Source organism: Lycium ferocissimum, chromosome 8 (genome assembly GCF_029784015.1).
Source record: "Lycium ferocissimum isolate CSIRO_LF1 chromosome 8, AGI_CSIRO_Lferr_CH_V1, whole genome shotgun sequence".
Lineage (NCBI taxonomy): Eukaryota > Viridiplantae > Streptophyta > Magnoliopsida > Solanales > Solanaceae > Lycium > Lycium ferocissimum.
Window position 1 is genome coordinate 38,662,358 of NC_081349.1, and position 16,833 is coordinate 38,679,190.

Consider the following 16,833-nt stretch of genomic DNA (forward strand, 5'->3'; position numbering starts at 1 on the left):
ATTTGGGTTGTGAACACTGATTTACTTCCGATCGGTAGCCAGCCCATGCCAGAGCGATGGAACTCTACTCGAAAGCTTTCGCTATGTTCCTGGTAAATCAATCTCTTTTCTCTTGTTATTTTTCTTTTGCTAACTTCATTCTTACTTCCTCAGCTACTCTGTGGGAACCCTCAGAGATTGAGAGATTAGTTGATTGGATCTAGAGCATTCTGGGTGTCTCCACTCTGGAGTCCAGGACATGGAATAGCCTCTCCATAGACCGTAACTGGATACCCAATAATCAAGGTAACTTGTCCCCTCTCACAACATGACTATTTCCACTCCATTTTTCATACTTAGGACCAATTCCTAACTTATTTTGGTTAATCTGTTCCAGGTCTGCCCAAGACCGCTCTAACCATTGAAGTGTCAGTTGATGAAGCCGAGGCGAGCCTCCCTGTTCATCAAACCAAATAGCAGAAGCGAACCCGCACGAGTCCCTATGCCAGTTCCCGATCCAGGGATAAACAGACCAAGAAGAACACCCCCAAGGATTCCAGGGAAACAAACAGGAATCCTCCTCGATCTCCCGAGGAACAAACCCTGCCCTCCGTCACCACCGGTTTATCCCTGGTGTTTGACTTAGACAATGAGGGGCCAGAAGAAGAGGTGACACCCTTAAAGAGGTCCGGGGAGGATGCTATTCCCTTTGAGGGATTAGATCATGCGGAGCGAATGGACTCTCGATTCCGGGCTCCTTTTGTTGCATTTGTTGGGGAGCGTGCATTTCCAGGTGCGACAACGTTAAATTCTCCCTCTTCTACTTCTGCCACTCCTCCTCCAGCCGAATTGGCCGTACAACCAGCTTCATCCCCTGATCGTCGAAGGAGATCGGCTTTTCAGAACCGCCCATCGTCTCCTCTCCCTAAGGAACTAGTGGACCAATACCCGGCCCCGATAGATGACTCTTTTGGATTGCGGAGCGTTTCTTTCATGGTTCCAACGAAGTGCCACCTCCTAGCAAAGCCCGTTGGGGTGGCCAACTACATGAAGCATGTGGCCACCGATAAAGACCGGAGGAAGATGCACAAAGTCTCATCCGAGTGCGTTATCAACGCTGGCATGCATGCTGCTGCCCAGGTAACTCTTTTGTCCTTTGTCAAATATTTTTTCCTTTTCCTTCTGGATTCTAAATTTGTTTCCCCTTCCAAGCCAACCTTCTCTGTGGAAATGGGCTCCAGAGAATGATAGAGGAGAAAACAGAACTTGTGGCTGAGAAGGACAGATCTGTCGTGGAGCGGATCCTGGCCGCTGAGGCCAAACTTTCAAAAATTGAAGAGCTTGAGGCCAAGCTCAAGCAAGTGGAGGCGGAAAAGAAAGCTTACAGCCAACAGGCCGATCTCCTCCAAACTCAAGTCTTTGAGTGGAAAGGAAAATGCAGCCAAGCTCAGGACTCACTGATCAGTATGGTGGAGCAAGTATCCGGTCTTGAAGCGGATGTCCGAGTTCTTAAGGAATGTCTCCGGGCCAAGACTTAAGAAGTCGAGGCAATCTAGAAGGAGAACGAGGTGGTGCAAGTCAGAATGTCCAGTTTGAAAAACCAAGAGATATTTATCATTTAATATCTATTTTATCCTTTTATTAAGTAATATTCATTTCAACGCCGGCTCAAGGGTGAAGCGCCTTAAGCAATTGCTTTAGACCTCCCCTAATTGAGGGCCCCAATTTTCTTTTACGGTTAATATTTAATAAAAATTGTACTCCTTTTCAAAAAAAGAAGTATTGTACTCATATAAAATTATAAATTAGTGTTATTAAAAATATATTAAATTTATGCTTATTTTTGAGAATGCGATAGATATTGTTTAAATAATTACTTGAATTTCATAATAAACATGTAATATGGGGGAAACAAATTTGATGACGATATTGATAATTAAAAAATTAAGTCTCTTGTAGTATTTTATAGAGTTGATAATGTCTTTAAGATTGAATCAAGTCATATTTTTCAATTCAAAATAAACTTGAACTATTTGAAATGCATGAAATTATTTTAACATTATTTCGTAGTACGAAATTTTCAGACACCATTTCTAGAATTACTCTAAGTATGTAGTTGTTGTTGTTCGTAGTACGAAATTTAGAGCATTAGATGATTAATATTTATAAAAATATTATCTTAACTGTGGATATTTTTTATAAAGACGTGAAGCCTCGATAAGTTGAGTTGCCAAATATCTTTGATGGTGGGATATAACTAAGTGAGTGAATGGTCAACCTACCCACAAGATGATAAGTACACCACACCATTGTTACAAAACAAAGAGAAAAAAAAGCTTAAATAAATACATAATATTCTATTCAACTATATTTAAGACCTCTTTTTCAGATTTGGCTTTAGCCATCGGTTTCGTTGAGCCGCCCTTAATTCATTTCCCAATATTTAGATGACTTATAATAATTAGGGGCGATATTATAAAAAATTTATGTTATTTATTATTACTTCTTGTTAAGGATTGTGTTGGTAAAGGGTGTGCAAAGTCAAACAAGCAAGTAAACCGGAGGGAGTATAAAACAATTAACAATGAGTAACAACTAACAACGATCCAAACAAGGTGTCAACGGCAAAATTGAGCAATGTTCATTCCAATAGTTTACAGGGTAAATTAAATATTCGTATTTAAAAAATAAAAATAAAAAAAGGAAAAGCTAGCAAGTTCACATAGGTATTGCTCAATTAAGAACCTCAATAAAGGGTTCTCACGAGTTTCTACAGGATAAAGAATGGAGGAGTATGACCTGTAAGACTTTTGTGGTTGTATATGCCTACTGTTGAAATCTTTCCAGACATTAACACTACATGCAGTTTAACCTCATATTTTTGCAGATTTTGTATTCAGTTGTAGTGTAGGTGCAATTCTAATATGCTCGCTTGATTTTGTAGTGTATAGTGCTCTACCCTGGTGGTAACATCTTTGTTAGTTTGGTCCTAAACAGACCAAAACTTTGACACCTGCAAAATAGTCCTTTTAATGTAGTATTTTCCTATGAAAGATTTTCACTATTCTTGGCTTATATTACGTAGTAACAGGTAAGGGATGAGCTACAGAATGAAACTCTGCAGAATATGTTGTTTTTCCTTTAACAATCATCATCCAATTGATTTTTAAGGTCAAGTACTGCATTAGCTGTGCTCAAGAAAAGCTGCATGAATTGGAGAGGAGAACAGGAGCTTTCAAAGCTTGCTTTACTTATCTCCTGCTTCACAAAAGAATATTAGCATAAATATCTAGTGTTATAATATTTAGAAGGAGGGAAATTGTTTTTTTGGTCCTCAAGTTATCGCTATATTCCAGTGTTAATCCTCGTAATATTCGATATAGCACATTTGAAATTTAGCTTAATTGTACTCGATGCATTATTTCTCCTACGGGACTGGTTGGTTACTGGTTGTTCTTGTTCAATACATTTTCACAGTGAACAAGTATAGTCCATTCAAGATATTGCACTTTCACTTTTTCTTTGGCAAACAGTGTCAAGTGAGTAACACCCCTAACAGAAATCAAGCTAATTTAACTATTGTTATCAATAACTGCTAAATAGTTATTGATATGAAACAAGAATCCTCTTATACTTTGTTGTGATATGATGTTATATCATTATCACATGTTCTAAGCGGTTCAAAATGTCCTGCTGTTGCATCATCACGTTTCTTTAGAATCAACCTCTTTTCGTTAGATTTTGCTGTGATGATTGTCATTTACAATTGGCTTCCTTTATTGTATACTTACACCTGTTGACACTATTTGAAGTTGGTAACTGATTTTGTTCTTATCAGGTGTTTAGTTGATGCTTTGTTTGGAGGCCCTACGTTTGTCTATCAAGGCCATTCGTGATGATGGATTTGAATCTTTAAAAGTAGTTGGACATAACTTGTTTTGGGCTATGTGGAGTTACATTTTAGTCTATTTTTTTGTTTATCATGTACTGGGTAACAATAATGAATGAACAGCTGATTAGGTGTTGTCTAATTTTGTTCTTGGAGTTTCTACATATGATCATTTGGGTTCTCTTTGTTCTTAAATCTTGATTTGTCCAGCAAGTTTCATAATTGGCTCTTTGCAAACGAATGGTTTACTTTATTGACTAATCCAATTCTGTCATTCAATATGATTGTCAAATCTAGAAGGAGATGTATTACTTCTCTTTACCTTATATTCATGTTACCTTTTAGTGCGGAAGTTATGAATTTACCTTTTGAAGCAAGACTTTATCTTTTGAATATTTCCTGGTTTACTAAATCGAAGGAAATTACCTTTTCCTCTTGATTAAAACATGCCATAATTTTGACATTAGGAATCCAATAATATGCCTGTTTTTTATGTGGCTTCTTCAATCATCAAAAAACTTGTCACTTTATCCTATAAAAAACTAGTGTCATTTCCTTAAAAAATCAAAGTGACATTTATTATGGCTTTTTTTTCAACTTTGTCTTTTGATCCTTAGACAAAAATGTCAATTTTAGTTAAAAAAAAAAAAAAATTGTCCCATAATAATTCAAGTTAAATTGACTAGTTTTTTCCAACTCTATCCTTAGACAAAAAACCGACAAGTTATGATTGATGATTGGAAAAGCCACATAGTAACTTGTAATTGTTGAATTCCCAATGTCAAAAGGATTACTACTTGTGCATGCTCTAATCAAGAGGAAAGAATAATTTACTTTTATTATATAGGGGTAATTTAATAAACTTCACATTGTATTATTGATTTCTTAATATGCGTGTTTTTAACTAAGATGACACTTATTATGAGACGGAGAGAGTAGTTTGATAGGACGAATTGAAGTATATGAATAATGGACCGGAGATACCTTGGGTTCAGGTTTTCAAAGCTTTTTTATGTTGATCCATTAACTGTTGTAAATATTAAACTTATCCATGGACCGGAGAGGTCCCTGGTTTGAACCCAGGCTCAGACATACATTTTCACACTGGGTATGTTGTTGTTTTATATGGTGTAGAAGTGTGTACAAACACTTCTTGTACATTATGTATAAATCCCTCTTATGTATTAACACCTCTTATATAAATTTGTATAATATGGTATAATAGTGTGAAAGTGTGTATAAGCACCTCTTAAAATTCTGTTAGTCATTTGAGTCATTCTCAACATCGTCTATCACTAACGGGAGAAGAAAAACTTTTCTGAGTGAGGCGTGATATGATATGGTATGTGAGGGAGTATTTTATTATAATTATATTGTGAGGCCCATCACTTTATGCTCTTCCCTGTCATCCCCTTTTTTTCCACGTTTTTTTTTTTTTGGTCATTTCTCTCTCCTTTTTTCTCAATTTTTTCATCAATTTTAAAACCAATTCTATTATATGCTGATCAAATTTTTTTAAGATATTCTTCCATTTTATTATTTATCTTTTCAATTTTTTCTTAAAAAATCAGTTAAACTCCGTACAAGTTTTTTTTAAAAAAAATGGCACTCAAAAAAAAATTAATGTAAAAATTGATAACCAAATATGAAGCTATATTCTGTACCCGAGAAATTTAAAGTTCTAAGTGTCACCAAAGTAGACCCTGAATTTGGTGGTGTGCAAAATCGGTTTAATCGATAACCGAATCGAAAAAAAAGTTATTGGTTTAGCAATCTATTTGGTTAATGATTTTTAAGTTCTAAGTTTTATGAACTTAAAATTTGAAAAACTTAAAATTTGAAATCGAGCGAACTTAGAACTTAAAAAATCATTAACCAAATAGATTTCTAAACCAATAACTTTTTTTTTTTCTATTCTTTTCATTTTATCTAAGTTAAATCGATTTTTGCACACCACTAAATTCGTGTGTACTTCTGATGACACTTAAAACTTTAAATTTCTCGGGTATAGATGTAGCAACTTTGAATAATATATGACAAAAGAAAAAGGAAAAAAAGAATTCCAATAAATTTTCTAAGTTGATTTTACTTTTAAAAGCATCCTACATTCATTTTTGGTTATCAGTTTTTGCATTAATTTTTTTTTTGGAGTGCTAATTATTTTCTTTTACACTTTTATGGAGTTTAACTGATTTTTTTTTTTAAAATGGAAAATATAAATAATAAAACGGAAGAATATCTTAAAAAAATATAATCACAAATATAATAGAATTGATTTTAAAATTGATACAAAAAAAAGAAAATGAGAAAAAAGAGGAAAGAGAAATGATAAAAAAGGTGGAAGAAGAAAGGAAGAGGAGGAAGAGCATAAAGTGGTGGGGCCCATAATATAACTATAATAAAATACTCCCTCACATATCATGTCATACCTATGCCTAACCCATTGTAAAATTTTTCATTGATGTACAAGTTTGACCATCTTGGTATAAGCCTAATCAGCCTAATTCTGATAATAAACAGAACTATTTATGTATAGTGATAATGCAAACCTCATGATTTAGGTTTTAAAAAAGGTAAATGTGACGATCTCACTAAAATAAACTTGTCTAATAAATTAATATTAGCATGAAAATAAAAAATAATCTTATAAATTTCATTTTTAGTAAAAAAAAATTGCGAGTTTATGAGGGGCGGGGTGGGTTGAAACATAACTTTTTAGGAGAAAGATCACGGATGCCCCTACAAACCAAAATAATTACCCACCCCGTCTATCCCTAGGAAAAAGGTTTTTGAATATGCGTTGGAGTAAAACTACAACCATTTCAGTAGAGGGGAAAGAACTAAGAAGAGCGTGGTGGAGTCATTCAACATCCAAGACTCAGTTTGCTGCTAATTCCTTCCTTTTTAGAGCCCATAGTTTTAAATTGCTTTAAATTATTTTTTTGAGTAACTATTGATAAGTTTAATATTTACAACAGTTAATGGATCAATATAAGTTTTGGGCTATATTTTTTTTCAATTTATTAAGTGAGCAAATTGTATATTTATGAAATTTCCTCCAATATTTTAATAGATTCATTATGTACAATATGATACAACAACATACTCAGTGTAATCAATAGGTGGAGTCTAGGGAGGACAAGATGCACAAACCTTACTTATATCTTTGTGAGGTAGAGACGCCGTTACCAATTAAGCTTCTAGACGCTGTTACCAATTAAGCTTCTATCACAAAAGTGTGATCAAACAATACAATACAGTACAATCTATTTGAACTTTTATTTAGTAGGCGTTTGGTCATGAAAATCAAATATATTTCACTTTATTTGTAATTTTAAAGTTAGAATTGAAGATGGAGTTGTGTTTGGTTATAATTTTTGTAAAGAATATTTGGTTCTTTGAGTGTATTGAAAATAAAAAAAAAAAGCTAAAAACAGAGTGTTAAGTATTTTTCAAATTCTAAATACAACTTCATGGCCAAATGCTGATTTTCAAATAAAAATTATATTTGGAATTCTCATGATCAAGCGCTGTTTTTCAAAGAAAGTGAAAAAAAGTTAGGGAAAAAGTGAAAAATTATAATGGCCAAACGGTTCTTAAAAGATAATACACTCAATACTTTATAATACATATTGTACAATAATGATTTTGTTTTTTTGTCCAAAAACAATGGATGGGTAACTACCAACAGCCATCTAAACAAGCTGTAAACGGCAAAATTGAGCAATGTTCATCGTAAAACTTTATGAAACAAAAAACAAAAAAAAAAAGTTAATTGTTCATTAACACACCGAGTTTCACATTCTAATTATCAATTTTTATTTTAATCAACCTGAACTAACCATCTATATGTTAAAAGAGAAAACTGAACAATTGATAATTGGGGTGTGAAATCACGAAAAAATGTTCTATATATGTTGGATAATTATTTAAAAAACGATACTTTTAAAAAAACTAGTACTAGTTTACAGGGCAATTATTCATATTCAAAAAAGCGAAAGTAACAATCTGTCTATTTGCAGAAAATATTTACTCGAAATAGCTCATATTTCTAATATTATCCGAAATGACCCTTTTATATATTATTATACACTTTTTACAAAATTGATATATTATCTACCATAAGTGTATAATGTTGAATATCGTGTGTATAAAAAATGTTGCAAAAAAATAAAAAAAAGTTGACTACGTGGATATAATAATTTATATTGGATTATATATGAAATTATTATTATTATACCTTTAAAAATGTAGGAAAAAGGGTTTTTGAATATACGTTAGATGAGTAAAACCATGACCGTTTCAGTAAAGGGAGTCATTCAACACGGAAGACTCAGTTTGGTTTGCTGTTAATTTCTTCCTTTTAGATCTGCTTCATTTTCACTTCTTATTCACGATCTCGAAGAAACTGAGAACCCACAGCCAAACAAGTCACAACACTCTTTTTTACTGCACCGACGATTATTATTTTCACCGATCCGTAAGTAAATTTACCTGTTTTCATTTGCATTTTCGCGTAACTTATTTACTGTGTTAAATCAATTTAAGATTTATTGATTGTTTATACTGATTTTGTTATTTTACTTGTTCATTGTTATTTAAGATCTAGTTAATGTCATTTTAACTACAAAAATATTTGTGATTATATCTTACTTTAATGTTATGTAGTACATAATTGTTTAATTTTTTTTCGAACAAATTATGAAACTGAGTCCCCACAAACAAATGAGTAACTATTTTTTAACTGATCCGTAAGTTACTTTTTTTTTTACCGGTTTTCATTTGCATTTTCGTGAGTTTATTTACTGTTTTGATTGATTTTAGAAATTTTAACTGTCACGATTGTTTATTAGTACTATGATTTTGTAATTTTTTTTTTTATTACTACACGATTTTGTGATTGTATTACTGTGATTTTGTCATTTTAGTTGTTTATTGTTACTGAAAATCTAGTTATTTAATGCTTAATTTTTGTACTAAAAAAAATGATACATGCAAACTACAAAAAAATTGTGATTATCCTACTTTCTATGTATACATAATTGGATAAGTTTTTGTTTGAAGAAATTAAGGAAAATTGAATGTGCTGATTGAATTTTTAGTGATATATCAAATGCTGAACTTTTAATACTCCTTTTCGCCGTAAAAATAATGGAATTTTAACTACATTTTCCTACTTTCGTGCACTGTATAATTGTATAAATTTGAGTTCGAACGGATTAAGGAATCAATATCCGGATTCACACTGAAAATTGAATGTGCTGATTCAATTTTCAGTTGTTCATAGTTACGGAAGATCTAGTCATCTAATGCTGATCGTTTTAATACTCCCTTCGCCCCAAAAAATAATACGTTTTAACTACAAAAATTTGTGATTATCCTACTTTTATGTAGTGCTTATTTCGAACAGATTTCGAAACTAGCATCCGGATTCACACTGAAAATTGAATGTGCTTATTGAATTTTCAGTTGTTCATTGTTATGAAAGATCTAGTGGGCGTTTGGCCATAAAAATTATTCACTTTTTTCCGGAAATTTTTTTCACTTATTTTCCTTTTAGCGTTTGGCCATAAAAATTATTCACTTTTTTCCGGAAATTTTTTTCACTTTTTTTCCTTTTAGCGTTTGGCCATAAAAATTATTCACTTTTTGGAGTTGTATTCAAAAAAAACATGAAAAACTTGTTTTTCAAAATTTTTTCACTTTTTTACACTACATTTCACCAAAAACTACAATTTCAAAAACTATGGCCAAACACAACTCCAACTCCAACTCCAACTCCAACTTCAAAAATTCCAAAAAAAGTGAAAAAGTTTTTGGTATTTATGGCCAAACGGGCCCTAGTTATCTAATGCTGAAATTTTAATACTCCATTCGCCACAAATAGTGATGGCCTTTTAACTACAAACAATTTGTCATTGTCATACTCTCAGGGAGTATTAAATGTATAAATTTTGTCTCGAACAGATTAATAGACCTACATCTGGATTCATTCGCACTGAAAATTGTATGTGCTGATTGATTTTCCGCAGTTTTACGTCGCAAAATTGGTGAAAAGAATGTGAATTACATTTAGATTAGGGGGAAGCAGTGAGCAAATTTGAATAATGATGTAGATGTGCGTTTAATTTATATATGCTATAAGAAGCACGTGTATGATGTTATGAGGGGTATTGTTATGTTCAATTCATTTGAGCAATCAGTTGTGGCATGTTTATTTTCTATAATAATGGATGTACAGGTAAAATATGTATATCTCTAGAGAAAATTCTAGGACGAATGAAGGTAGGAGATGTTTCAACCGACTAAGTCTCAGTCCCATACTAGTTGGTGTTGGGTATATGAATCCTCTATATCTATTCCTCACTATTTGGGTGCAAAAGAACAAAATATTTGGAAGATTAATGATGTTATGGCTATTTTTACGTTAGCTGTCAATCAATCACCACTCTTCCCCTTTATTTGGACATGAGGCTGGCCATGCAAATCTCACATAGGTAGCGTTAAGCAAGAGGACGTCCTTGGACCATAAATATGACTGACTTTTGAACTTCTGAATATCCATATTAATGTTGTGTCAATGGCTTAGTGCATATGCTCTAACTGAGCGTGTACTTCTATATGATTGGTCTTTCTGGCTCATCTTGAGTTGAGTTGCATCACGTATGATGAGCGCCATTTGACATACTAACTCAATTACCGAAGCCATAATGTAGATTGCATGTTATAGCTAGACCTAAAACTGGTTACTTCACTTGAAATCTATGGTTTTAAACTCCTCATTGTTTGTCCTATCTATTACACCATGTTCAAATGATTTTGATTCGTTTTTTGATTGTTATTCCTTTATGATCCCTGCAGGACACTTCTCCTTTACAGGTGCCATTAGTGTATCATGTGCTATGCTTATGAGACTTATCTACTGTACGATGATGGTCAATGAGCTTTTCATGTACATTGCAAGAATGGACTAGAAAACTCTGGCGTGAAGAGTAACTTTGCTTAGAACTTGTAATCTCTGCAAGGATGGTGCTCAACAAAGTTACAGAAATTGTTTCCGCTGCAGTGGCTCGTATCTCGACCCCAAAGACGTCTAACACTCCATATCCATCATCGGCGTTACCACCCCTTCCAGGTTCACTTAATGTTCCCAGCTTAGATCAGAAGAACAAGTTGAGACTTTCCTCATCCCTTCAAGATCTTGCTGCATACCGGCGGCTTGATCTGGAAGATGGCGGTCCTAACCCTGAAATAGAGAGAGGTTCAACTAATTTAAAACGGCTAAACTTCCAGAGAGAAAATTTGGGTACAAGCTTCTCGAAGGTGAAGGGGACACCGGCAGTCACTTCTGCACGGACAAAATGGAGACGAGTTATCTTAGTTCTCCTGTGCTTGCTATTGGTTGCATTTCTCCTATATGTGTTGTTTTTCCATTTTAACTTATTCCATGGAGAGTCAAAGTATTATGTTGTGCTTGATTGTGGTAGCACCGGGACTCGTGTTTATGTATATCAAGCGTCTCCTAACTATAAAAAGGATAATGACCTCCCTATTATATTGAGATCACTGCCAGAGGGTTTCAAAAGAAACTCAAAATTACAGAGTGGACGGGCTTACAATAGAATGGAGACAGAACCCGGATTTGACAAGTTGGTGCACAACACATCTGGCTTGAAAAAAGCAATCAAGCCACTAATTAGATGGGCAGAGAAGCAAATCCCTAAGCATGCACATAAAACTACTTATCTCCATCTTTATGCTACGGCTGGGGTCCGCAGGCTGCCAAAATCAGACTCAGAATGGCTTCTTAACAATGCTTGGTCCATTCTGAAAAGTTCGCCTTTTTTATGCAAGAGAGAATGGGTCAAAACTATCACTGGCATGGAGGAAGCCTATTATGGATGGATAGCTATGAATCATCATACTGGTATATTGGGGACAAAACCTAAAAAGGGAACATTTGGTGCACTTGACTTAGGTGGCTCATCACTGCAGGTTACTTTTGAGAGCAAGGAAAATCTCCCTGATGAAACCAGCTTAGAGCTGAATATTGGTGCCGTTAATCATCATCTCACTGCTTATTCCTTAGAAGGATATGGCCTGAATGATGCTTTTGACAAGTCTGTAGTTCATCTTCTCAAGAGGCTTCCCAAGATCAGTGATGTAGATCTCGCCAGTGGAAACATTGAGATCAAGCATCCGTGCCTGAATTCTGGTTACAAAGAGCAATATATCTGTACTCATTGTACTTCCCTATACCAAGAAGGCGGTAGTCCTTCCACTGGTAGAGAAGTTAAAGGTAGAGGTGGAAAGCCTGGAGTTCGCGTTCAGCTTGTCGGAGCTCCAAAATGGGAGGAATGCAATTCACTTGCAAAATTTGCTGTTAATTTTTCTGAATGGTCTAACAAAAGTTCAGGAATTGATTGTGAGTTGCAGCCCTGTGCTCTTGCAGAAAATCTTCCTCATCCTTTTGGCCAGTTCTATGCTATGTCTGGTTTCTACGTGGTATATCGTTTTTTCAACTTGACCCCTGATGCTGCCCTGGATGATGTATTAGAAAAGGGTCATGAATTTTGTGATAAGACTTGGGATATTGCAAAGACTAGTGTCGCACCTCAGCCTTTCATAGAACAGTATTGCTTCAGGGCACCATACATTGTCTTTTTGTTGAGAGAAGGCTTGCACATTACTGACAGGCAGGTAACCATTGCTTCCGGAAGTATTACTTGGACACTTGGTGTTGCGCTGTTGGAAGCTGGAAAGACAGTTTCAACTGGGGTGGAACTTATTAGTTCCAAGCTATTTCTCATGAAGATGCACCCAGTTATTCTTTTTGCTATTTTGTTTGCTTCATTAGCTGCACTTCTTTGTGCATTATCATGTGTTAGCAAGTGGATGCCCAGGTTCCTCCGTAGGGCATATCTTCCTCTTTTCAGGAATAATAGTGCTGCATCCACATCTATAATCAACATTCCAGCACCTTTCAATTTCAGACGGTGGAGTCCTGTTATTACAGGTAATTTCTTCTGAAAAGCATGTGTCCTGTGCTATTCTAGTTTAGAATATGAGCTCTTTGTTAGGGAAATCATCACAAAAAAACTCTTTGCTTTCCCTGCTGATACTTGATCTTTTTGGGGTATCTGATAACTGATTAATAAGATTTATGGACTAGATATTTACCTTACCTTCAACAACAACAACAACATACCCTGTATAATCCCACCAGGTGGGGTCCAGGGAGGGTAGAGTGTACGCACACCTTACCCCTACCTTGTGAAGGGTAAGGAGACTGTTTCCAATAGACCCTCGGCTCAAGAAAAAAAATTATGGAGTGGAAATTATTGCATGCTATACACAAATAAAAAACATCTGTAATGAAAAAGCAGAATGTTTTCACGTTTTCAGTCAAATACATTGTTAGCGTTATGGGTAGGAAGCTCTTTTGAATTCAGGTTCACCTCTGCCATTTTTATCTGTTTATTGGTAACTTTTTATACTAAAACCTGAATTATACATTTTTATTAGTATTTTTTTAAGTCTAATTTAGAGAAATATGATAGTTTCGCTGATTAAAAAAGGGATTTTTACATTCTATGACAATTAGCGCAAAATAATTACCCTGTTTTAGCCCATTTTTAGATTTTTACCCGAGTGAGCCACAAAGTGGGCCTAGCTTTGCGCCTTCATCCATGGCGGGCATTTCAGTTCAGTGCTTAATCACTGCACTACAACGATTAGTCAAAAAACTCTTCAAACCGACTAATCAAATAATTAAATCTCCTTTTCTCCCCCAAAAACTAAATCCATCCGTTCACAAAGCTCAAAAAATGGCAAGACCCTCGTAATCTTCACCATTATTCCTCTTTTTTTCATCCTCTCTGTATCCGCTAACCCGGACTCGAACCGGACACCGTCGGAGGCCCACAAAGAGCTAATCAAATTTGGGTTCCCCATTGGCCTACTCCCGAAGAACGTAAATCGGTACTCTCTAAACTCCAGTTCCGGTCACTTCGTCGTTTCTCTGGGTGACAAGTGTCGAATCACCCTTCCTCCGGACAACCGCCTTGGGACCTAGTCGAAGAAAATCACTGGGAAAATTATTGATTTTGAAGTGTTTTTAGTTTGGTTTAGGGTTTAATGTTGGTGTTATTTAGGGAAAGGTGTGTATAAATACTTCTTATACATTATTATACACTTTTATACGGTTTAGTTGGTTATCACGCTAGTCTCACACACTAGAGGTCCCCGGTTCGAACCCGGGCTCAGACATACATTTTCACACTGGGTATGTTGTTGTTTTATATGGTGTAGAAGTGTGTGTAAACACCTCTTATGCATTATGTATAAACCCCTCTTGTGTATTAACACCTCTTGTATAAGTTTGTATAATACTGTATAACAGTGTAGAAGTGTGTATAAACACCTCTTATACACTTTTATACAAGGTTGATACATTTTCTACAGTAAGTGTATAATGTCGTATAATGGTATATATAGTGTGTATTAAGAACTGTTGCAAAAAAAAAAAAATGTCTATGCAGAATTAAATTAAAAATATGGCTACGTGAATGTAATTTTTTATGTTGGATTGTACATTATTGAAATTTCCCTAAAAAAAAAAAAGGAAAAAAAGAAAATTTTGATAGCTTCAGAAATGAAGTCACGCCAAACATACACAGCAATCGCTTTTTTCACAGTTGTTAATGGAGCTCTAGGGATAGTAATTGATTTAGCTTTCAGATTAATTTAGTATCTAATAGTTAAATTTAAGACTTCAACAAAGTGGAGTTGAATGGAAAATTTATGCCTCTGTCATAGCCAATTTCCTCAACTTAAGATCTTTTTCTTGCTTCCATAGACTGTCATCTTCTAAAGGAGCAATTCTTTTTAAACCATTAATACTGACTTAGGAAGATTACATTTTGTAACAAGAATGAATGATTGTCGTGGATTAAAGTGAGAAGATTACGCTTTTGTATGGCGTTGAGTCATGTTTAACAATACACACTTATGGGTAAGGTCTGCGTACATCTCACCCTTCCCAGACAACTTTTGGGATCACACTGGGTAAGGTCTGCGTACACCACACTACTTCTTGTTGTTTAAAAAAAAAAAAAAAAAAAAAAAAAAAAAAAAAGTAGGCCACCATGGTTTAACACTTTATGTTCTCTGTTGTAACTTGTACTGCAGTTCCTAGCAGCACTGTTTCTCATATATCCTTCTTAGATCATGCCAATTTTGTCTTTTCAGGCGAAGCAAGAGTGAAAATGCCACTCAGCCCAACAATTGCTAATACTCAACAGAGACCATTTGACACTGGGCATGGTTTTGGTGGCAACGGTATCCAGCTTGGTGAATCTTCCTTATACTCATCGTCTAGTAGTGTAGCACATAGTTTTTCATCAGGTAGCTTGGGGCAGATGCAATTTGAAAGTAGTACCACGGGTTCCTTCTGGTCGCCACATAGAAGCCAACAACGTCTACAGAGCAGGAGATCTCAATCACGAGAAGATCTTGTTTCTTCGCTGGCTGAAGTTCCCTTGCCAAAGGTCTAAATCTTATTGGTCATATTTCATTCGGAAGAGAAAATCATGGGGCTGATGATTTCTAATGGCTCATTAGCCAAATTGCAAATAACCATCGGCTGTGAATCTCATGACATATGCCTGTCCAATGTTCTCCTTTAGAGGCACGATACTCAAGACTTGTGGAAAGCTTATTCATCCGACATTGCATAACATAGATTCATAACACGGATATTATCAGTCAAGAGAAGTCTGGCATCATTAATTGAGGCAGCTGTGCAGAACTGCAGAATAACTTTTTATTATGTGGAGCTTGACAAAGATATTCATCCTGTGAATATTAGGTATTCGACTGCCATTCCAATTTGATAGTCCAAGTTTCACATGATCGGATGGGAGCGATGCAATTGCATCTTGCAGAAACCACTGGTGGAGGTTCTCTAATGCGAATGAGGTTGACAGCTTGTAAATGGTCAAATTGGTAGACCTCAGGTTAGGTTAGCTCGAGATTTTGGTAACGCATTCTCTTGTGATACTTAACACGTTATACGATCCCTTGATTCTTTCATACTACCGATTATTCTAATGTACTGTTATTTACAGAATCCAACATTTTCAGAAACTACAATTTAAGCCTAATGTTTGGTAGAATACATAGCTAAGAGCATTGAAAAAGTTACTGAGTTGTCTTGGATTAGAAAGGCTAGTTTGAGGAAACCAGCATGAAGAAGATGTAAATGGTTTGTCCTATACCAAGTTGGAGAAGAACTTGCAGATTATTGTCATCCACCTGCTCTCATTTCTTTAACTCCCAAGATATCAAAAGGGATCACTTGACCAGAAAATTGTGCGAGCTAGCTTGTTACACGCCTTTGAAGTGGCCGTTTGGGAGCTAATTTAAAAGTAGCTGATAAGCATGAAATGCTGAAAAACCTTTTTAAGTACGAAGCTAATTTTCTAAGTGATTGCGTTTTTCATAGCACTTAAATGAGCATCTTTTCCATCAAAATGATTGAAATGTCCTTATAGCTAACTTACAAATATACAGTTTTTTAGTACTTTTAAAAGGTGGACGAATAGTGGAAATGAAATGGAGAGAGAGAGGTTTGTTGTTTGTGTTAGAGGTTTCATTATGAGAAGAAATTTCGGGATTACATGAAAATATTAGAGATAAAATAGTAAAAGACGTGAACGAAATCCACCAATAAGCAATTTATGACACTAAGTTTCGATTATAAACACTTTGCTTATTGAAAGGAGCAATGGGGCAATTCTCAATTTTTTTCTCCCTTCGGAATGCCTGCTTATCCATCCTAACACAAATTTTAGCGCACATAAAACTAAAGAACTGCAGATTTTCGGGCTCATCCTCAGTTATTTTGCAAGGCCTCAACCAGATTCAGAGCATCATTCCAGTATACGGACAGTGATTGCAGTGAA

The 16,833-nt window shown here is 35.0% G+C and overlaps 2 protein-coding genes across 2 annotated transcripts; both read left to right on the forward strand.

The window, feature by feature from the left end:
• Positions 1-672: 672 nt before the first annotated feature.
• LOC132066907 (uncharacterized) lies at positions 673-1,910 on the forward strand. The gene is made up of 2 exons (XM_059460099.1): positions 673-1,119; positions 1,192-1,910. Exons 1-2 carry the CDS (start codon positions 715-717, stop codon positions 1,225-1,227), a joined length of 441 nt encoding a protein of 146 aa, XP_059316082.1. The 5' UTR covers positions 673-714; the 3' UTR covers positions 1,228-1,910.
• Positions 1,911-8,129: 6,219 nt separating this feature from the next.
• On the forward strand, positions 8,130-16,046 carry LOC132068385 (probable apyrase 7). The gene is made up of 3 exons (XM_059461955.1): positions 8,130-8,348; positions 10,730-12,884; positions 15,119-16,046. The coding sequence occupies exons 2-3, from the start codon at positions 10,895-10,897 to the stop codon at positions 15,421-15,423; spliced, it is 2,295 nt and encodes a 764-aa protein (XP_059317938.1). The 5' UTR covers positions 8,130-8,348; positions 10,730-10,894; the 3' UTR covers positions 15,424-16,046.
• Positions 16,047-16,833: the final 787 nt, after the last annotated feature.

Bases quoted from the DNA above. Each gene is read 5' to 3' on its own strand.
- LOC132066907 (XM_059460099.1), top strand. From the start codon at position 715: ATGGACTCTCGATTCCGGGCTCCTTTTGTTGCATTTGTTGGGGAGCGT. The intron at 1,120-1,191 runs GTAACTCTTTTG...TCCCCTTCCAAG, and splicing joins GCATGCATGCTGCTGCCCAG to CCAACCTTCTCTGTGGAAAT.
- LOC132068385 (XM_059461955.1), top strand. From the start codon at position 10,895: ATGGTGCTCAACAAAGTTACAGAAATTGTTTCCGCTGCAGTGGCTCGT. The intron at 12,885-15,118 runs GTAATTTCTTCT...TTGTCTTTTCAG, and splicing joins GTGGAGTCCTGTTATTACAG to GCGAAGCAAGAGTGAAAATG.